The following is a 22,710-nucleotide window of genomic DNA, read 5'->3' as shown; positions in this document are numbered from 1 at the left end:
GGTGCACCTGTCATGTGGCTGAAGAAAGGTGGGTCCACAGAGGGGTGGGGTGGGGGGGGGGGGCAGTGGAAGAAACAGATGTCAGCCTTTGACTATATTGTTGGTGGAAGAGGCAAAGAGGCATCAAGTAATAGGCCAGGTGCTTAGGATGGGGTTTGGACTTTGGTCCACCTATGGTTACAGACACAAGGCCCATTAGCAGCCCAAATGGGCAATTTCATAGCAAATGAATCTGAACGCCACAAATCTAGTGAAATTAATCCACAAAAGTCGGTGGTTACGAGTCCCATTTGAGCTGCATTTCCAAGAATACTATTTGCTTTTTCCATAATGTAGAAAAAGAAAGTCAAATGGATAATGGTGTCCATTAAGTTACTGGGATGTATAGACTGAAATGAAGGCCATAATTTGCTTCGCTTCTTTCCGCAAACCCTTGGACGAAAGCCAAAACAACTCTGAAGTCCTGCTGCTGACTAGATCGAAATTGGAAGCCAGTTTCAGGCTATGGAGCAAGATAGCATGCTGTGTTGGGCATTTCCAACAACCTTTCTCTTATTGCCACTCTCTGTCTCTCTCTCTGTCTCTCTCTCTCTCTCTCTCTCTCTCTCTCTCTCTCTCTCTCTCTCTCTCTCTCTCTCTCTCTCTCTCTGTCTCTGTCTCTGTCTCTGTCTCTCTCTGTCTCTCTCTGTCTGTCTCTCTTCTCTATCTGTCTGTCTCTCCCCCCCTCTCTATCTCTCTCACTTTCCTTGACCCACTCAAAATGAAGACAATTAATTTCAGTTCCCGCTGCTTAAAATGAGATTTTCATTGGGTGCTGCAGGAACAGAAACTTTGACCCTGTGATATAACGGTGGCTTTCCCCTTGTGTATCGAGCATGAATCAAACGGTGAACCATGACAAGCAGGGGTGAGGAGAGGGGCCTTTCTGTCCTTGTGCCCACAGAAAAATGCTGCCGTTGGTGCGCCCTGCATCATTTGCACTTTACGACCACTGGAGAAAAAGATGAACTGCATCTTCTCAGATTAACAACAACACAGGACTTCACTGTCTCACACCACAAAACCACATCAAACTGCTCACCCATAAGCCTTTTCTCTGCTTCAAGCTGATCTCGCTGCACGTGGCATGGAGGTTCTGCAAAGGAATTCCATAATGTTATTGATAATTCTCACAAATCCTTTCGTAAAAATCAAACACAGTATTGTACTTTATTTCACTTTTGCGGACACAATAATGTCCAGCAGTTTTATGCTGTTTTGGCTCAAATTTGCTGCACAAATAATAATTGTATGTTTGAAGCACTTCATTCTAAGTGCATTCTGTACTGTTGTGTTGATCCCATGAATGAGCTTTTAAGTAATTATTCATTAGGTTGTCATGTTGCTTTGATGTAATGACTTTACCATGGTTTTTGGTTAAAGAATCAACAAAAATATAATTTGCATGCACACCTGACTAATAGGTGGCACAGGCATGAATGGCCAAATGACTTTTTCCTTAATTCCAGTTTTTGACTTTGTACTTCTTGGCATACATGACTATCTGAGGTGAAAAAGTTTTCAGGTGATAGTTTTGTTAAACATTTTCTCTCTGCAGAAAACAAACAGCAAAGTAAAACACAGTTGGAACTCAATTAGCACAGAGTAAAAATATGGAGAGCAAAATAAAAACGCATAATTGTGTTAAACGATATGGTTAAACGATACGTCATGTAAAAGATAGGGATATGTTCCAAACTATTGCAAATTTGGTGACAGATAACACCATCACCTGACAAAACATTAAAATATATATATATATATATATATATATATAAATATATATATATATATATATACATATATATATGGTAGTTACACCTGTATTAAAAACATATAATAGAATACAACACTGGACAAATAAATATGAAAATATATTACAACAAGTGGTGCCAGGCACAACAAATCCAGCCCATTTAAGGCATAAAGTTATTTTGGGGATCAAATTTAAATTTGATACATCCTTAACCCCGATCTTCAGAAGTATGCATTTTTCACGATAGGATTGTTAGGATTTTAAGTCACAAATAGAAAAAAGGTTCACTATAAGCTTAGTTTGAAGTAAATCGGTCATTTTTGACGAAGTTATGAGCGAAAAACGATTTTGACCTTTTCATGACCTGACCTTGACCTTTGACCTAATTGGACCCAAAAGTTAATGGGGTCATCCGAGGTTCATTACCCACCTGTGGATACAATTTGACAGTGTTTGAGCCAGACGTTTTCCCGTGAAGTTGTATTTTCGTAACCATGATTTAGTTTTAATGGAAAATTTGTAATTTTGACCGATGACCATGACCCTCAAAACTTCGGACCCTACCGATCTTCACAAATATGCATTTTTCACGATAGGAATGGGTAGGATTATAAGTGACAAATAGAATAAGGTTCACTATAAGCTTAGTTTGAAGTAAATCAGATCATTTTTGACGAAGTTATGAGCGAAAAACGATTTTGATCTTTCTGTGACCTTGACCTTGACCTTTGATCCAATTGTATCCAAAAGTTAATGGGTCTTCCAAGGTTCATTGCCCAACTGTGGATTAAATTTGATAGTGTTTGTTAAAGCCGTTTTTCCGTAAAGTTGCTAACAGACAGACAGACAAACAAACAGACAAACAAACCGGACGATTACAATATCCCTCTCCCTCCCTCCGGGAGAGGGGCGGGATAATAAACAAATGACACTGAGCATTTCCCCCAACAGGAGGGTAAGGTGATCTTCAGCATTCTCCCCCAACAAGAGGGCAAATGCCATGCTTTTTAAATGCTAATACCATTTAAATAAACTCCATCAGGTCAGGTCAGTTCAGGTATGGGAGCATGGACTGGAGCAGTGCGTCACTGCATCCACTTTCTGCCAGTACTCCAGGGGCCTCCGTCTGGCCATTCCCAGGCAAATGCCTGGCCCATCCCCATCTCCTTGAGATTCTGATCAAACAGCTACAACCATGAGGCACATGGTCAGCCCATTAACCTCCTCCACTCACAAGGCTCCTCACTGAGAGAATCTGGTGAGCAGGATCAGCGTCAGGAAAACGAGACACGTGTCAATGCAGCCGCAGCTGATGCTCACAGACTATGCAGGTAACAAATCTCATTTGAATCTCTCTCAGCAACTGCTCGTTCGACACAAAGTCCAACCATCGAGAGCCAAGGATTCTCTGAAGAGACCTGGTACCAAAGTAATTAAGTTGCTGTCTCAGATCCCTGGTCAGAGTCCAAGTCTCACATCCATAGAGCAAGACTGGAAGCACCAAGGACCTGAAGACTGCACTTTCGTCCTCCTGACAAGGACCAGAAGCACCACACCCCATGATCCAGTGAATCCATGACTCCCCAGGCCTGACCCAGATGTCTATTGACCTCTGACTCACAGCCAGCAATGACGTGAATATCACTACCAAGGAAAGTAAATGTCTCTGTGAGCTCAACATGCTTGCCACAAATGGGTTCAGACAAGATAACAGCATCCAAGATGTCACTGAAAGCTTGGGTATTAGTTTTGATCCACAAAACCTGTAATTCCAGTGGTTATGACTCCTCATTCAGTGCCTGGAGGGTCCCCTTAAGGATATCCTATTTCGCTGCACTGCAAAATCATGGTCAGAGATCTTGACATTCCCAAACAATGCACCACAGCTTGATCTCTCCAACATCCTCGCCAGAATCCAGTCCATGCAAGCCCTGAAAAGTATGGGGGCCAGTACACACCCCTGGCAAACTCTCATACCAACTGGAAATGTCAGAGATTAAATCACTGCACTTTACAGCACTCTTGGTACCAGCGTACTGTTCAGAAACCAGATTGATCAATGTTGGAGGCACTCCACAAAGACCGAGAATCCTCCAGAGGGCAACCTGATTCACTGAATTGAATGCTTTGCAAGGATCAGCAAAGGCTGCAAGCAGCCCCTGCCGAAACATTCATCTGTGATTGGTGTGGACAGAAAGAGCAAGGATACGCCCAGTTGTTGACCTCTTTGGTGTAAAGCCCGACTGCTCTGGGCCCTTTTGCTCAAGCAGATGGTGGAGAACCCTATCAATAATTATCCGAGCAAAGACCTTGCCCGGCATTGAGAGCAGCATCACCCCTCGGTAGTTGTTGCAGTCCTGGCAATCAACCTTCCATCAAGCAACATCAAGCGTGGTAGTCTTAAAGGCACTCCACAACTCTTCAGGATTCACAAAAACACCCAGACCCCCCAAATCCTCACTCAGCCTGTTCACAAACTCCTCAGCTATCCTCTCATTATTGAGCTTGCCAATATCCAGCCTAGGCTGAGATGGTACCATTCTCCATGGATTAGAGTTGCAACTGCAGAGGTGCTGCAAGCCTGTGGTCGGTATTGAGGAAATGAGCACTCCAATAGACCCTACAGTTCTGGAGCATCCACCAGTGACCATTAATGAGCACATGGTCAGTCTCCATTGCCACACCACCAGCATTGGAATACCAAATCCAGCGATGAGGCTATGGGTGCTGAAACAATGAACCAGCCAACCTCAGACCATGACATTTTGCAAAGTCAAGGAACTCAGTGCTATTCTCGTTCACAGTTTCAGACTCATGGGGATCAACACATGCCTCATAACCATCCCTATCAGTGCCAGTCGATGCATTAAAATTCCTCATGACTAGAAGAGTATCTCACCTGGGGCACTGATCAACCATAGACTCGAGTGTGGCATAGAATGCCTCAGTCAGAGCATATACAGAGATGAGGGGAATAACACCCAAAGGAGTGACAAATTATTAGTCTCATAATATGCTTGTTGACCGGTGTTTCCTCAATTACTTGTATAATGGGAGTCAGATTATTGGACACAGCAACAGTAACTCCTTAGGCATGGTAAACATCATAATGACCAGACCAGTCGTGGGTGTAACCAACCACCATTAACACACCAATATCCGGTCTTCCAACCTCAAAGTGCTGCAATACTGATGTTCAAACGCTGGAGCTCAGATGACAGCAGAGACAGGTGATCCTCCTCTCTTAGAGTGAGGACATTCCAGACAACCCACCGTATCATGAAGTTAATTGTGAGCGGTGACCCCAGTTCCGGCTCTTCCGAGGAGAAACGGGGATTAACCCCCTCATAATATACTCAGTACCCGTGGCCGTAACAAACTTGAGTCTGGGAATGGGATTTTTCGAACCCCTTGATCAATAAATTGGTGTCAGGTAGTTGACCTGTGGTGTGCTTTATGCACTTCAAAATTCAAAGCTATTAGACTAAATTTTAGTTCAATTTATTGGTGCGGCCAATGGTGGACCAACATGGGCAGGTCACGGTGGGCCATGCATATGATGTAAATATGGACAAGTCTGAAGATGATGATGGTTCATGAGCGGTATTTGATGATGTAGATTGTTTCAGAAGTCAAGGATGAGACAATGTGATAATCTTTGACCAAGTTATAAAAATGATCAACATGATGTGGTCCGAGTGACAGGTTATTAGCTGCAAAATGTCAAAAACCCGGTTTTGTTCAACAATTTTCAAAATATGACCTTTGCATAACCTTCAAAGGTCACAAAACAATGCTATGGACATTAAAATAAGGAAACAGGATACGTGCTATAGCTTATTGGAGTTAGTTCGTCGAAGAAGGTCGAAAACCTGGTTCGATTCCCACAACTTTGAAAACTTGACCTTTGTGAACTTCAAAGGTCAAAGGTCAAGGATTATGACCTTTGGTGCAAAACTTCCTCTAGAACATTCCAGGAACAATATAATGTCATATAGGCTATATGGCATTTCGCACTCCTCAGATTATCCATACTTTGATGAAATCAGCGTAAAAACAAATTTGAAGGGGGCACCACGGGCAAGGTGTTCGAGATAGAGCAAAATGGTTTCAAGACTTTAGGTGGGGAATGACCACAATATTATGAATAAAAAATATTGTCATCTGAGCTCTCAAAGTTTGGGCGGTCGTATGATTTTTATGTCAAAATTCACAATTTTCTAAGTCCGTGACCTTGTGACCTTGACCTTGGGACGAAAATGAAAAATTGAGCTCCGTGGGGCTATGCAGGTGCCATTGGGCTAACCAAATACCGAAACCCCTGCCAGATTCGACAAACCCTTGAGGAGAAGATGCAAATTGAAATCGGCTACCCCCTAAAAACACGTTTTTTGGGCGTGGCTCCGCCCATAATGGGCGCACCCCACTCATTCTCAGGAAAACACAACTAGATTATGATATAAACCTCCCATCAAAATTTTATCAGGATCGTATCAAAACCCACGGAGCTATGCTCAGGACAGACAGACAGACAAGTTGGTAGGCGGACATGGGTAGTTGACTACCAAATAGAACCTGACGTGATGGGCCCGTTCGATGGGGGAATGACCTGAGGATTAAGCACAAGAAAATTCATGATTCTCGCTTCAAGGGTTAATGCTGCAGATTGTTTTTTCGTTAAAATACCCCCACATTTAGAGGTTTTTTGGCCGTTGCTAGGCAACGGAGGGGTCCATAGCAACGGTTCTTTCTCACACAAAACTAGGACATACCATGAACCAACCATACCAGTTTCATGTATATCTGACTCATAGTCTCTGAGATATAACGAACTTCGTTTTTTTTTATTGTTTTTGACCAGGGTTCATTCAAAGTCTATCTTCTCCGACAGTTTTCATAGGATCCGGCTGTAAATTTTTGACAATATGGCCGAATGTACTGCCACAGTCGCTCATGGCCCGATTTTTGATTTTCTAAAAAATAATTTTTTAATGATATTTCAAAAATTTCAAAGTCCCGTTGCTAGGCAACGGTGGTTTCCATAGCAACGATTCTCATTTGCACACAACTCGGTCATGGTATGAACCTACCAACCAAGTTTCATCGAAATTGCCATTGTATTAACGGAGCACTGGACCGAACAGAGGGACAGACAGACAGACAAGCCGGTAGGCGGACATGGGTAGTCGACTACCCAATCGAACCTTACACGATGGACCCGTTCGATGGGGAATGACCTGATGATTAAGCACAAGAAAATTCATGATTCCAGCCTCAAGGGTTAATGCTGTAGATTGTTTTTTCGTTAAAATACCCCCACATTTAGAGGTTTTTCGGCCGTTGCTCGGCAACGGAGGGGTCCATAGCAACGGTTCTTTCTCACACATAACTAGGACATACCATGAACCTACCATACCAGTTTCATGTATATCTGACTCATAGTCTCTGAGATATAACGAACTTCGTCTTTTTTATTGTTTTCGACCAGGGTTCATTCAAAGTCTATCTTCTCCGACAGTTTTCATAGGATCCGGCTGGAACTTTTTGACAATATGGAGGAATGAACTGCCCACAGTCGCTCGTGGCCCGATTTTTGATTTTCGAAAAAATAAATTTTTTATGATTTTTCAAATTTTGAAAGTCCCGTTGCTCGGCAACCAAAGGGGCGTTAGCAACCAGTACCTACGCGGCAAAACGAGGTCATAAACTGGTCCTACCACCAAAATTGCATCAAAATCGAACAACTGCAAGGGGGTCAAAAACCCCCGACAAAGACACACACGGACAGACCGACACCACGACCAACAAATAAGGGGAGATCAAAGATCCCCCAAAAATGTTTTAATCGAAAAAAAAAAAATTCTAATTTTTTTTTTTTTTGGACTCGATCGACAACCCAACAAACATATCGACGGAAATACTGATAATAAGGGTAGAAAAAAAAGTCAAAAAAATTTTTTTTAAGATTTTTTTTTCCGACTACATCGACTACCCAACAGATAGACAGACAGACAGACAGACACACAACAATAACGAATATAGTGGTCACTTATTTTTTTCGTGAAAATATTTTTTCGTGAACCAATAAGGAATTGATCCAGGATCCTCAAGAAGTCGCAATGGAGGGTGAAGAGGAAGCAATGGGAGAGATGGAAAATAATTTCCACCCTCGGAAACAGGAAAATTCAGCACCAATGGTGCAGCCTGGCAGGTTATCGCAGCCAGTGCAGCCCGAGAATGACATGATGTTGTTCACGAGGCAATTAATGGCACAAATAACTATGATGGATCAAAACAACAGGAGCAGAATGGATAGGATGAGCGAAAATAACAAGGCACAAATAACTATGATGAGCGAAGAAAACAAGGCACAAAATAACTATGATGAGAAAAGATAACAAGGCACAAATAAAAATTATGTACAAAAACAACAAGAGGAGAATGGACACAATGAGCAGAAAAATGGACGTGATGGGCGACGGCTATTTTCAGCTCATGTCAGCTCCAGTCAGACAGTTGACAACAGCTGGTTGCGGTTCCTCCAGCTTTGCGAGTTTTGTGACGGTTGGTGACAGCTGGGTGACGGCTATTTTCAGCTCCAGTCAGACGATTGGTGAGCTGGCAACAGTTGCGTTTGTGACAGTTGGTGATGGCCTTGCAGCTCTGATCGCTGGTGACAGCCTCAAAGCCCTTCAGCACCTTACAGCTTCTCACAGCATCTCAGCGCCTTCCAGCTTCTCACAGCATCTCAGCGCCTTCCAGCTTCTCACAGTGCCTCAACGCCTTACAGCTCCTTACAGACGCCGTTGGTTGTGGCTCCTGATGGTGGGTGATGCTTGGACCATTAATGCTGGTTCTGCTTGAGATCTGCTCTTGGCGTACCTGATTCTTGGCATCCCTGGTTCCTGGGGGTGACGATGTGGCGTCGATTGGTGTTCAAGCCTGTTTCCGAGTGGATGCGCGGTGAGGCAGGGCGCTGGCAGCGGATCAAGGCATGCTCACACATTACGGGACCTTTTGTTTGACGCATGACGACTTCCACCTTGGTGAGCGAGATCGGATTCCTCTTCCCCCTGAATGATCTGATGGGTACCCTTGTCTGTGTTTAATCGTTAAGTAAGGCATAGTGATAATCATCTGCTCTTTGTTTCTTTTTTCTGTCAATGCCTGATTAATTATTTATTTGCTTGAGATTATTTTGACTGATTTGAATTTTCCTATTGTAACCACAAGGAAATAAAAAGTTCTTCTGTTTATTTATTTTTTCCTTATTAATAAATTCCTTGTTGACATTTCAACCTGTCCATGCTTGTCCTTTCCTTCCATTGATCCAGCATTGTCCGAACTTAGATAGACTGGGAGGTAATTACCAAACTAATTGACCTGTCATAGTTGGCACGCACCAGTGGTAAACGCTCGGCCACCCAAATTAAGATCTAATCAAAATAAGATTGGTGCTTTGCCGAGGGTGTGCTCCCCGTTCAGGAAGCCACGTGACCTCTAGTGAAACGGCCAAATTAGACGGTGGACATCGGAACTCATAGTTATCTAATTGACATTCATGGTTGTGAAGCAACCCACCGTACCACGAAGATAATTGTGAGCGGTGGCCCCAGGTCCAGCTCTTCCGAGGAGAAACGGGGATTAACCCCCTCATAATACACTCGGTTCCCGTGTCCGTAACAGACAGACAGACAGTGAGGATATTCCGTTTGGTGAACAACACCTCAGCACTACCCCGCCACACACCAACACAATCTGACCCAGGAAGTTTACCACGTGCTTTTCCTCCAATCATCAAAGAATTGGGGTCCCGAAAGCTTTGCCAAAATCCCGTCATCTGGTGAGCTGCCCTGTGAAGGGCAGGTGTACAGCAGGTGCTCTCACGGAGTGGATTTTCAGTTTTATTTCCTTTATTTGTGTGTGTTGTGGAATGAAGTGTTTTATGGAGGGCAGAGTGCAGGTGCTGCCACCAACCTCCTGGAAAAGGGTAACCCAACTGCAGGAGGACCTCCGCAGACACAGTTGGGCACCAGATATGAATAGCTATTGGCTTACAAGAAGCTCCGCTGCATTTTGACAGGTTTTATTTTTAATCCTGCTGGGTGTCCATATCCATACACCCTCCTCACCTGGAAAGCTGGTGGGGAGATGGTTTAGTCACTGCCAATCAGACTGTGAAACAGGTTCGTACAGGTTTACATGGTACTTGTAGCAATTCACAGATCTGATCTGGCCTGACCTCACAATTGGGAGGATAATCGCCATTTCCAATAATCTGTTTCAATTCTTCAGGAAATTTACTTGCTGTCTGGGTGTCTGCTATTGCAGATTCGCCCCTCATGCAGACACAGATTAGAGCACCACATGAAGTTATAAAACCAACTTTGGCTCACCATGCAAGTTCCCATGTAATATTCTTCACCCTCTTGTTCTTTCATATTTTGTTTTCTGAATTATGATTGCTTTTTGCAATCTTTCCTTTCCGGACCTGATCAAATAAGATTCTGAATTACTTTTGGAGCAGTACCATCAAATTGTACTTTATCAGCTGAAGAATGAAGTGTCAGAATATCTCTTATTCAATACCATGAGCCAGAGGAACCGCTCTACTTCCAGTATGATGCCAGTCTTCACGGCCTTGGTACAACACTGCTTCAGGACCATGGAAATCAGTGAAGGCCAGTGGCATATGCAAGCAAAACCCGAACAGACACTAAACAACGCTACGCTTGCATTGAACGTTAGCTATTGGATATCATGTTTGGTATTGAACAATTTAATACCATCCTGTAAAGGTGCAGGTTTAGCATACCCATCAATCATATATTCCATTAATGATGATCATTGATTAGCGATTGATTGATTGCTGCACTGCCGTGACTGCAGTGGATGCTAGAAAGATACAACTTCACAATGGAGTACAGCCAAATCAGCTTGCCAATGGCCTATCCCACCTTCTTAGTCCAATCAACATGACGACAATCGATTTGGATTTGTGGCCCGATTCTGTCCGTTTCTCCTCTGAGTTGCTTCATCAGCTCCAGCAGGAACACATCATGATTCGAACTTCGATCAACTAAGAGACATTATCACCACATGAAGGGCATTCCAGAGGCTCTTAGGACTTATTGGAGCTATTGAGATGAGCTGCCAGTTGAAAATAGTGTTATTCCTAAATGTAAAGCAGTCCTTATTCCTAGGAGCATGTGATGTGACATTCTGCAACAACTCCACTCAGGCCATTTTAGACACAAGAAAAACAAACTACTGGCCAAAGACACTATATTGGTACAACATTAACAAGGACATTGATGAGCTTGTGGAGTGCTTTCATACCTGACAGCGACACCAGACATCAAAGATGCCCAAGCCATGACAGCAACATGATATTCCGCTTACCAGACTATGGATAAAATTTGGATGTGGCCTGCTTCATTTTGATGCAGCTCAATAACTTCTCACTACAGATTTATATTTGAAATTTCCTACTGTTCATAAACTACCTGAGTCCACTTGCAGTCGCACGGTTATTGCGACTCTGGGACAGATCTTCTCTGAGTTCGGAATCCTTGTTTTGCTTTAAGTGATAACAGGCCTCATTTCTCCAGTGCTGAATTCTGTTCCTTTTTTTTTTCAAATACATGGTCTTGGCTCATAAAACAAAACAGAACAGGACACAACAAAACAAAGGGAACAGCAGGAGACAGGGAAAACACCAATAACAGGGCAGAGGGAAAAGATAGGCAGATATGGGCAAACAAGGGATGCAGGTAATGATGAGGAGTAGGGGAGAACGCAAGGGGTGGACAAGATGGATACACAAGCAAATTTTTGGGAGGGGTGGGGTGATTTAACGGGTATAGAAAATATCATGGCTTTGAATGGGGGAGAGCCTGAGATGGTGTTGAACAGGTGTCTTGAAGGCCCGGAGGGAAGAATGAGAATGAAGAAAGTGCGGAAGGCAATTCCACAGGTGGAGAGAGGAATAATTGAGTGGAGGTAAGCAGTGGTTCTGGATTTAGGCAGTATCACGAGGTGGGAGTTGCTGGTGGACCGTGTCCATTAAGGTGGTAAGGTGGTTAAGGTGGTAAAGGTGGTAAAATCCATCCTCTGCAAGTCAAAAAGTACAGGGACTGAATTGCCCCGAGCACTGCTATCTTGGCGTTCCACCCCATGAGCTACAACTTGGCAAGTCCTGCTCAACTACTATGAGTTGAAAAGTAGGGATTATGAGTAGTAAAGTATAACTACTACTAATGAGTAGAAAAGTCAAATCAGTATTATGCCAACACACAACTGTGATAACGTCGTCCACGAGGAGATTGAGAAATGTTACCACTCACAGAAATTCTTCCATGGTCACGATGCTCTGGCACAAAAAATGTCGTGCCAATACCCTGGATAATAAGTTTATATTCAGAACCACAGCACCCATTGTTGGGAGCCAGAGACAGTCATCTCCAGGTGTAAAGAACTATGCTCGTCTCTGCTCGCATCATCAAATAGTCCAGTGTGCAACTGAATTTACATTTAAGAGCTTCCAACATACTGTATGTTGCAGTGCCCCATCAGGCTATTAGCCTGAAAAAGAATTGTGAATCTACTGTGAACAAGTGGTACCATGTTGACTGGATCTATAAACCTTTTCCCATCATTAATATACACTTTAACACTTTGGAGGTATGTGCATGCGTATGTGTAGTCTAGTCTTTAGATCGTTGATAATTTGATAGTTTTGCTTGTGAAAAAGGGGATGTAAATATGATATTACAAAGTTTTCTGTTTTACTCTTGATCATGGACCGGGGGTGTGGGAGAAAGTGTGTGTGTGTGTGTGTGTGTGTGTGTGTGTGTGTGTGTGTGTGTGTGTGTGTGTGTGTGTGTGTGTGTGTGTGTGTGTGTGTGTGTGTGTGTGTGTGTGTGTGTGTGTGTGTGTGTGTGTGTGTGTGTGTGTGTGGGGGGGGGGGGAAGGTGTGGTTTCAGAAAGCTGAATTTGCGCAGCGGATGGAATCAGCCGTGTATTCTCATCTTGGTTATCGTAATGATTGTGGTCGAATAATAAACTCATCATTCTCTTCCAATGTTGTTTCTATTCCATAAACTGCGGAACATTACAGGAGCCTGTATTACAAGTTATAAATCGTAAAAATTGGGGAATTAACCCATCTGTAAGGACAGGTTCTTTGCTAGTAATTGCAACTCTGCATGGGACAAACAACACTGGAACGACTTTAGTTTGACAATTAATTTTTCCATAAGTAGTTTTAACAGTATGTAGTATTTTGGAAGTGTGTTTGCTCTGACAGGTGATATTAAGACAAAAAATAAGAGCATTTGAGAGTGGAAAATGATAATTATTGTTGAGAAGAAACATAATGATCTGGTGATAACTTCAAGCCTGAAATTTGGCTCAAACCAAGCACAGGGTTTCTTCAACCCTCTTGCTTTCTTGGCTTTGTACTTTCCACAAAACATGTTGAGGTTTGAGAAAACGTGGCTGTGGATGTTGAGGCAAGATTACCTTCATTTTGACCGATTATATTCGTGAGCATTTTGGATTGATTCAGACTGTGCAAGTTGGCTTTACATGATCATTTCAAAAATATTAAGGGTACTTTGTATGTTCAGATATTACCTTTCATCTCATGCCATGTGGTCACATTATCACCTGCTTGACAAAGCAAAGAGTGAGTAAAGTGCCATCGCAGACAGACACATTGAGAAAGTATTATCACATTGGCTTGGTTACACAATGACTAGACTGGCCATTAAAACGGAGGAGCCCGAAACCCTCAATTCATTTGACTTGCTGGTAAATTAAGAATGAATCCAACTCATCTTAGACTATCTTGAGTGTGAGACATATTTCTGCCAAAACAAAGCACCACTAAAGGGAAAGTGTGCAAGCTCAGCGTTTTAATCATTATCCTTGGTCAGAGGGAGAGAGGGTAAGAGGGGTGGGAGTGTGGGGGAGCATGGGGGGGGGGGTGAGAGAGAGGAGAGAGGAGAGAGGAGAGAGGAGAGAGGAGAGAGGAATTGCTACAGGGTGTTTAAATTGAAAACTAAAATTATTCAAACGTATATATGTGAGGGTCATTGCAGTTCAGGGAATTTTCAGCTTGACAAATCAAGGAACCTTGGCAAGCATTTCATTGAGGTCATTTTTGCGAATGAAAGTGTTATTGAATCCAATTTTTATCCCACATATAAATGCAGAAAATTTAGCTTGAAGTGCTTCCAAGCAGTACTTCAAACTGCCATTAGTAGGTTGTGCAACACAGAAACGGTTGAGTCTGATATTTAACTCTTAAACATCCCATGCATGAGAATTGATAGAAATAAGCTCGAGTCATTAATTACAAGTAGCCAAAGCAAAGCGGCTTCATTGGCCCAATTTGCTGAAGCAATAATACTCCATTTGTACATGGAAGTGATGCCCAAAGAAAGGAATTACTGTGGCATAATAATGCAGTGTACTCTGTGTGTGCAATGGCTTCTTGTTTTTACGAGGTTTGTTTATCATTCATGCAAGGATACACAAGCAACTGAAGCACAGGAGCCCTTTGACCCATCATATTTGGTCACTATCACCATAAATGAACCTACCAGTGAATCGACTTGATTTAAATGGGAATGGATAGGTGGGGGGAGGGAGGGGAGTAGAACAGGTGAAACAACTTAAATATACAGTATATGTATATTGGTGCAGACCCTATTACTGTCGTGGGTACCAGGAAGCAAGTGCTACACCAGCTATTGCTGCATTAATCCTAATCAACAGGAATGACAGCCACACAGTGACCTGTCTGTGGTACACAAAACAGTTCTGGGAGCAGCCACGATCAATTTAAATTTAAAAAGGCTCTTTTGGCTAAACAGTTGCATGTGATAGGGTCTGATCTCGACAATGTTATTGTTCTTTACTTTAGCAGTTTGTTTCACATGCATTTATAATGGCTGTTCAGTTACAATAATAAACACATATGACTGTTATCACTGATTGTTTGATGCATTTACTCTAAACTGCCTTGGGGAGATGATGGGATTCTGTTGAGTACCACACATTGGCTATGAGAGTAGAGAGTTAGAAAGCCATGTGTGGAGTTGGCTTTGGATACCTTGGAAAAGAGTTTGGAGAGCAAGGCTGCAGCCTCTTACCTTGACCTTCACACCATGACAAAATCACAAGTTGGTGAAACAACTCGAATATATCTTTCAATCCTAACAAATATCTCTCTCTCCCTCTCCCTCTCCCTCTCTCCCTCTCTCAACCTCTCTCTCTTAACCTCAACCTCTCTCCTGTCTCTCTGTCTCTCTGTCTCTCTGTCTGTCTGTCTGTCTGTCTGTCTGTCTGTCTGTCTGTCTGTCTGTCTGTCTGTCTGTCTGTCTGTCTGTCTGTCTGTCTCTCTCTCTCTCTCTCTCTCTCTCTCTCTCTCTCTCTCTCTCTCTCTCTCTCTCTCTCTCTCTCTCTCTCACAACCGCAACCTCTCTCCTCTCTCTGTCTCTCTCTCTTGCTCTCTCTCTCCCTCCACGGCTGTTGTCCCATGCGTGTAATCACAGAGCATTGCTACGCAGCAGTTCTCGTGGTGCGTTGCATGTGGTGGTGCTGTCTTTCACCCTTTTCTCTCTCTGTTCATTATTTCTCTATCTCCTTGTTTAATTTTCCTTGAGTTTGATAGTGAGAGAGCACACTCGGTTCCAAGGTGCTTGTTGCTCTGAGGTATCAAGTGTTTCCCAAGCCTAGTGTCATGGCAAACATCGAAAATTTTCCTGGTTTGAAATCGTTGACTCAGAAAAATGGTTTGTTGTGCACACCACCTCCCAAAATGTCGGTGGAGCAAATTGTTGTGTGTGCTGTTAAATCCATTGGCATGCAGAATGTAATTGCTGCATCGAGGATGAATCAGCGCGTCATCATTTTCATCTCGAAAGAGGAAATGGTGACGCAACCTGTTGAGACCGGTCTGAGTATAGAGCCAGATATCTTTGTGTTTGTTTCCCCGTTGGATGTACCATCGGTTAAAGTAATCATCTCAAATGTTCCTCCTTTCCTTAAGAATGAGCAGATTAAGACTGCTTTGGAACAGTATGGTAATGTCATGTCCAAAATAACATTCATTCCTGTCCGATTCAAGGATCAGCAGGTAAAGCATGTTCTGTCCTTTCGGCGTCAATTATTTATTATTTTAAAGCCGGACGTTCGTCAATTGGAAGTCATGTTGAAGAGTAAACACGATAACTGTACATATTGGGTGTTTGTTACATCACAAACCTTGGTATGTTTTAACTGTTGTCAGTAAGGACATGTTAAAAACGAAAGTCCTAGATGTGTGCCCAAACAGCCATTGAGGGAATCTGGCAATGGAAAACGAACCTGTGCCAGGCAACGAAGCTCCTTCAGAGCCAGGCAAAAGTTCTGAAAATCAAAGCAAGGATAAGAATGAGTTCTGTGTGATTGCAGGAGGAAAACGATGGTGCCAAGGTTCAAGTACGGTCAAGCCTGTTTCATATGCTGAAGCAGTGGCTGTGAAAAGGGTTTCACTCAGTAGGAGTGAGGCGAACCCGAACCTATGCGGTGTTGAATCCTGTCCTCCTCGTTTGAACGAAGAGGCTATGGAGCATCAACATGTTTCATCAGCCGATACTCCAAGTCGAGATGGATCATCTATGGATGGTACATCAGTAAATGATGAACTTAGTCATTACGTTCAAACTATAGGTATGCCTAATACATCAGAAACCTCTGAGGCGGTACCCCGAAAACAGAGATTGATCTGTTACCTTAGGATTTGATCTTCATTAAGCCAAGACCAGTGTCGACTGCACCTGTAAAGGTGTAAGACGTCATTATGGAGTAAGAGTCATGTTATTCGGATGACACTTATTTGATATGAGATTCTAATGAGACAAAGGGTGCAACTGGGGATTTGCAGGACTGCGAGGACTTAGATGCCCCCTCTCCGGCTGAAGTAATGAAATTTCTTCATAATATTTTTCGAAAAAAGATCAAGCTTATTGACCTTTTTCTGCATTTGGACAAATTCCATGTTACTGCTTCTTGTATCATAAGGAATCTGACAGCTTATGGTGCCAATGAGTCTCAGGTGTGCAGGCTGAAAAAATTGTATCCACAGCAAGGAAAGAACTTCGATGATCAGCTCTTTCTATAAATTCTGAAAACTCATAATGGTTTTATCTACTGCAAGTATAAAAATAAATGGGGACCACGCCTCTAAAAGGAAAACGCATGTCCAATTATTATTTGAGCAAAGGCATATAGACGTAGCTTTTTTCCATGACGTATGTTGTGGGGACACCTGTTTAGCCGAATAGCAGAACACAGTAAGAAGTTCGTGGTTTTTCAGTTTGTTTCACTGTCCCAGAGCAGGAATCGCTTTCTTGTTTAGATCAATAATCTCATCTGCCCAAATAGCATTTCATGAAGTTATGAAAGGTCATTTGGTTTTTTTTTCCTTATGGAGGTCATAAGGTCACATTACTGAGTGCCCATGTCTCAAATGATCCTTGTCTCAAATGTCTCAAAGAAAAGATTACTTTTCCCTTCTTTATAATTGTTTAACCCAAATTGATTTTGGTAGTCTTGTCTGCCTAGCTGGCGATTTTCATTGCATCTTAGAGCCATCTCTGGACCGTAATGATGTTGAACCTCACCCCAAGAGCGCAAAACATTTGGCAGCTGTTCTCGTAAAATATCACTTGATTGATGGATGGATGTTGCAGCACCCTCAGGTTAAGTAATTTTCATGGTTTCAAGCCTGTAATAACAGGGTATCTTTTACATGTATGGATAAATTTTATGTTAACAATGGCTTTTGGAATTTCATTTTGTCAATGGCGATTCTGCCCTCTGTTTTTTCAGATCATCATTTGGTATCTCTAAAATTGATTTTTCCCTATGTTCCATGTACGAGTGCCTATTGGGCCCTTAATGTTGGTTTGCTGGAAGAGGTGCATTTTTTAATGCATTCAGAACCTATTGGTGTTCTCTTCATGCCAGAGAAAACACCTTTCAGAGCAGGAGGCAAAGGTGGGACATTGCAAAAACCCACATCAAAATTTTTTGCCAACAATATAATGTGTATTACTCAAGGGATAACTTTTCGAAGATTTCCCAACTTGAAAAACAGGTTCTAGAACTGCCATCAAAGCTGACTACATTTAATAGTAACACAAGAGGAAACAGTTGCTTGTCAAAGTAAACATCTCTCTGGCTGTGATCAGAAAACCACCTCAGTGCCGTCGAGTCTGGCATTTCACTCAGGCTGACTGGCAGGGTCTCCAAACAGCCATCAAACTTCTAGACTGGTCTCCCATTGCTACTTTCTCCAACATCACCTCGTCCTGGGAATTCTTTCAAAGAAACTTGCTCTCTCTCATGAACAGATTTATCCCTTCTCGTCTTCAGTTGTCCTACTCTTCCTCCCGCCCATGGTTCACTGAAGCTTGTGGCAAGGCAATTGTCCTGAAACAACTTGCCTTTGCCTCATGAAAAGCAAACCAAATTGAGGGTAATCTCAGTTCCTTCCTTAATGCTCAGAACAAGTGTGTGTCTACCCTTAGGAGATTTCTAACGATTCTAAAGCAAATGCGGAAATAGTAAGATGAACAACTGCTTTAGAAACAACCACAAGGACAAAAGAAAATGTGATCGCTCATATGCTGCTGAGATTTAAAGTTAAAACCTACTGTACCTGTACGTCTGTACCTCCATCCCCGCCGTACCAAGGTTGTGTGTTTCCCAAGCACACCAAGGTAATGTGTTACCCGAGCATTGATTCTTGATGTCATATATTCTAGGTGTACCCAACTCTATTAAAGCATCAGTTAAATTAATTTTTTTTCACATTTAAAAGGTAATGGTTGGTTTCCCACTAAGCTTGTTAAATCAACAGGTGAGGGCAAATACGGCCTGTCCAAGTTCCATCTGAAGTTCCGCACAGATAAAGTACACAGAAAGGAGAACCACAAAGGCTTATCTTTTAAATATAATTCTTTAAATATGGAATTCAAGCGAAAAATTAACAAAATGCAATTTTTCACAAAATGTCGGCCAACGCTTTTCACAGCTCAAACCAACATGAAGGAACTCCGAACAGGAACTCTGAACAACAACAACAACAACAACAACAACAACAACAACAACAACAACAAAAATCCTGAATCGACACAAGGTCCATGCACGTTTTATTTTTTGAATGTATGAATGTCGATGTGACGGGCAGATAATGAAAACACATCGCACAAAAAGATAAATAAAGCGATGTCGTCGAAAAATGAAATTGCACATTTTCAGCAGGCGCGGCACCACACGAGAGATCATCTGCCATTGCACAGCTTGGTCGATGTGAGATGTGTCCGTTACTTATTTTTTGTTTGATAGTATGTATCGATGTCAAAATGACGGGTTGTATAACAAGAACAAAAAGGGGAAACGTCGTAGAAAATAAAATTTCACATTTTCAGTGAGCCAGCCACCACCTGTTTCACCACAGAACAACATGTGGCCAACACAGATGAGTGAAGCCTGAACTTTGTTCAAGTCAATGATATACAGTATTCAATGACTGCGAATATTGTAGCATGCTCACCACGTGGCTTAAGCACTCCAAATAAACGGTTGATAAGAAACGGCTCGCTAGGCACGCGAATAGCAATCACCGAACTGTCATATTAAACATACGCCTCCCAGAGATGCCCGAAATGTCAACTATGTCTGAATTGGACAAATGAACACTTTTCTTTGGAACTGCTTGTAAGTTCAATTCTGGAGCTTAAATTTTGTAATTCTGCTTAGTTTAAGAAATACTCGCGGTGATCACATGTGTGGAAATGAAATAAAGCAATGAATGCTGACTCGGTTTTATAGTTTTGGATGCAAAGTTTCAGGCTGTTAGGTTTTATGGTGTTGGAGTTATGGAGGAGACACACTGACACACATATACACATGCACACACATTCACATCTATTAGTATAGATAACCTCAATATCTATCAGATGCCCTTGGAATCACCTCCTTTCTAATATATAAATTCCTGTCTCTTTCAGTTACTCGTCATAACTTTGTCTAGCCAGCCCCAGAATGTAGTCACTCCACAGTTCTTGTTCTTCTTCTTCTTGCATATGGCAGCTTGACTGCCAGGTAGCTATCATTTTGTTGGGGCACAACTATGCTAATGATGCTGAGCCCCTGTACCAGTACACTGGTACTCATTTCACCAACCTCGGAAGGATGACTCCACCTGTTGTTAATTCAGCGGCCAACGGGGATTGAACTCAGGACCCTAAGGTCCCAAGCCAGCCACCCTAACCACTAAGTCAACTCCAGGCTGTGCTCCACAATGAACCCTCTCCATGGCAACTATGTCCTTCCTCAGATGTGGTGACCACAAATAAACACTATATTTGAGTTAAGGCCTTACTAAATTCCTATACAGTGTTAGCACCACCTCTTTTGATTTATAATTTATCCCCCTGTGAATATAACTTAAAACCCCATTTTCTTTACCTATAGCTACCTGGAATTGTGTAACCTGCTTACCCCCTGTATGTATTACTACAGCCAGGTAAACTACCATTTTATGTGCTGTGTAAAATGGATAAAGAACACTAATTGATGATGTCATGACATTAATGTGATAACATTGTGAACCAGACCCAAATCAGAACTCTGGCGAATTCCAAAGGCCTTCCGGGCTTCACTTTCCATCTTAAAGCACAGCATGCCCAGCATGCAGACAACTCAAACCAATTTAAGAGAACTTGGGGAGTTATTGGCATGATTTTCATGTTTATTTTAGGACTAATGTTTAGCATGCTGCCAAGTGGGCTGTGATAGAAGAGAATAGAAAGAAGCTCACTCTGCCGCTGGAAGCAAAAACACCATTCATTGTTGGATAGGAGCCCATCAGCGTAAGTGTCGCAGGCGCGAAGGAAGGGTGCCAAGCATCGTTCATATTTGTCCAGTGCAGCTGCACCTCTGCCAGGCCCTGGATGTCCAAGACCCACGCTTGCCAGCTCCAGTTGATCAAGGAAGAGGTCTCGGTTGATGTCGAGGCGTGTGAATATCCATCCCACTGAATCCTTGCAAATGGGAAGAACGCTGGTGTCGAAATCTGCTGGTTGATAAGATGGAGAAGCAGAATTGAAGAAATTGCTCGATTTTTAACTTTCTATCTTTGAAAAGATATCGACATTTTGGTCCTTTTACAAAACATTTTTTCGAAACAACTTAAGACTTTTCCCAAGTCTTGGCACAGGAAAATTTGTTCAGCATACATCCATGAGTTGCAAGCCATGGATATATTCTGAACAAACCCAGAATAACATACGTCATTCATAGCATGTCTAAAACTTCACACACCCACAACTGAAATCAGAAACAAGAACTAAGTGGCTGAGAACTTATCCAGGGAACAAAGGATGCTGGACTGAATCTGGCTAATTTCGTCTTAGCAAAAGAGCAAGAGAAACATCAGCTTCTCCTTCCTTCCTAGCTTTGTTAGCTTCCTTCGATCAACTTTCCGTTAATATCATCCATCATATTTTACAAAAAAATTTATCACGATAATCATAACACCATTTATTATTCATGGTGAATATTCATAAAGCTGCATTTTCTCACATCCTCCTTTCTCATGGGGAGAAGAGGATGAGAGGGGGAGCTGGTACAGCATGGGGGGTGAGATGGAGGAGGGTCTAAAGCTGGTGGAAAATCTCTTACATAATATATGAAAGATACTACAGTTATAAATTACACTACACAAAAGCATCACATTTTGATTTACTTCCATTTACTTCCATTTACATTTTGATTAAAAGCATATGATTTACTTCCAATTCAAAACAACATTTGAAACTACGTTTACCATGTAATTTACTCAAACCCACATGTTTAAATACGGTATCATAAAGACAAGTGTGTGGGGATGGAAATGCCATTTGATTTGCCTGAGAAGGATTTAAATGGTCTGTGAATTGTTAGGTTTGGGAAAACATTTGGTGTGGGAATGAAAAAAAAAACATGTGGATGTGGGATTGGAACATGGAAGGTAAAGAAGGGAGAAGCGGGAGATGGACAGATATATGACAAGGCACATTGTCTCATCAATTGACAGTATACTGTAATTAAGATGTTTATCGTTGATTGATTTTTGTTTTACAATAACCCATTAATGAATTCATTGAATTAGCCATTTATTTTTTAAGAAATAGAAATATCCCTGGGCGATTCATAGGCTGACTGTTGGACAGATGTTGTTTCCTTTTCTTTTTTTTCTGTTTAACTTTTTTTTCATCCCTGAGGCAAGCCCTGTGATGTGGCAACATATCTGTGTTATTAACACACTTTTGTTTGTTGTGTAACCATAATCAATTGGTCACACTTTCTACCATCTGTCCCATGAGACTATGAGATGCACACACAAAGTGAACACACCTTCACGGATCCAGGCAGCTTTAATTACAGGTATACACCTTGACTCAAGCGATTCCCAGTCGATGGCAACCTCAATCTTGCTGTGTTTTGCATCCTGACATTTGGAACCATCGAAACGTTTATGCCTGTGATGATATCCAAAAGTGTCGCATTTACATGGGCATATTGCCAAGCATTGTGAACGCTCCCATCTACCTAGCTCTGGGAACTCTACATGATTGCGAATTATGAAATGCAAGCAGGATACTAGTGGCAAATTACTTCCGATAATTACAGGAAGGAGATTTACACTTTCCACATCACAATTGCTGTCTTATTTGCCCTTACATACATCACTGAACCTTCACTTGTTTTCTCTTTTCACCCAAATGCAACAATGTTGGACTAATCACACAATGGGAGATACAGTAGTAACTAGAAGTGCCCTCAGTAAAGCACATACCTCTGCCACGCAATGA

General features: G+C 42.2%; 1 protein-coding gene across 3 annotated transcripts in view; it reads right to left on the bottom strand.

Moving 5' to 3' along the window:
* Positions 1 to 22,710, bottom strand: part of SPOCK3 (SPARC (osteonectin), cwcv and kazal like domains proteoglycan 3) — a 570,187-nt gene that overhangs the window by 7,634 nt on the left and 539,843 nt on the right. For 2 of the 3 annotated variants that reach the window (XM_085882734.1, XM_085882735.1), the window contains exons 8-9: positions 20,676 to 20,933; positions 1,082 to 1,135 (exon numbers count right to left, since the gene is read on the bottom strand). In XM_085882734.1, coding sequence (XP_085738860.1) covers positions 1,082 to 1,135; positions 20,676 to 20,933 — 312 coding nt within the window. The remainder of the gene's footprint in view (positions 1 to 1,081; positions 1,136 to 20,675; positions 20,934 to 22,710) is intronic. The other variant, XM_085882736.1, reaches the window with a different exon arrangement.

The sequence above is a fragment of the Eptatretus burgeri genome, chromosome 5, assembly GCF_056783735.1.
Source record: "Eptatretus burgeri isolate ZD-2024b chromosome 5, Ebu_testis_v1, whole genome shotgun sequence".
In the NCBI taxonomy this organism is placed as follows: domain Eukaryota; kingdom Metazoa; phylum Chordata; class Myxini; order Myxiniformes; family Myxinidae; genus Eptatretus; species Eptatretus burgeri.
Note: the sequence above shows the minus strand (reverse complement) of the source record. Positions and strands in the feature narration are given on the sequence as shown.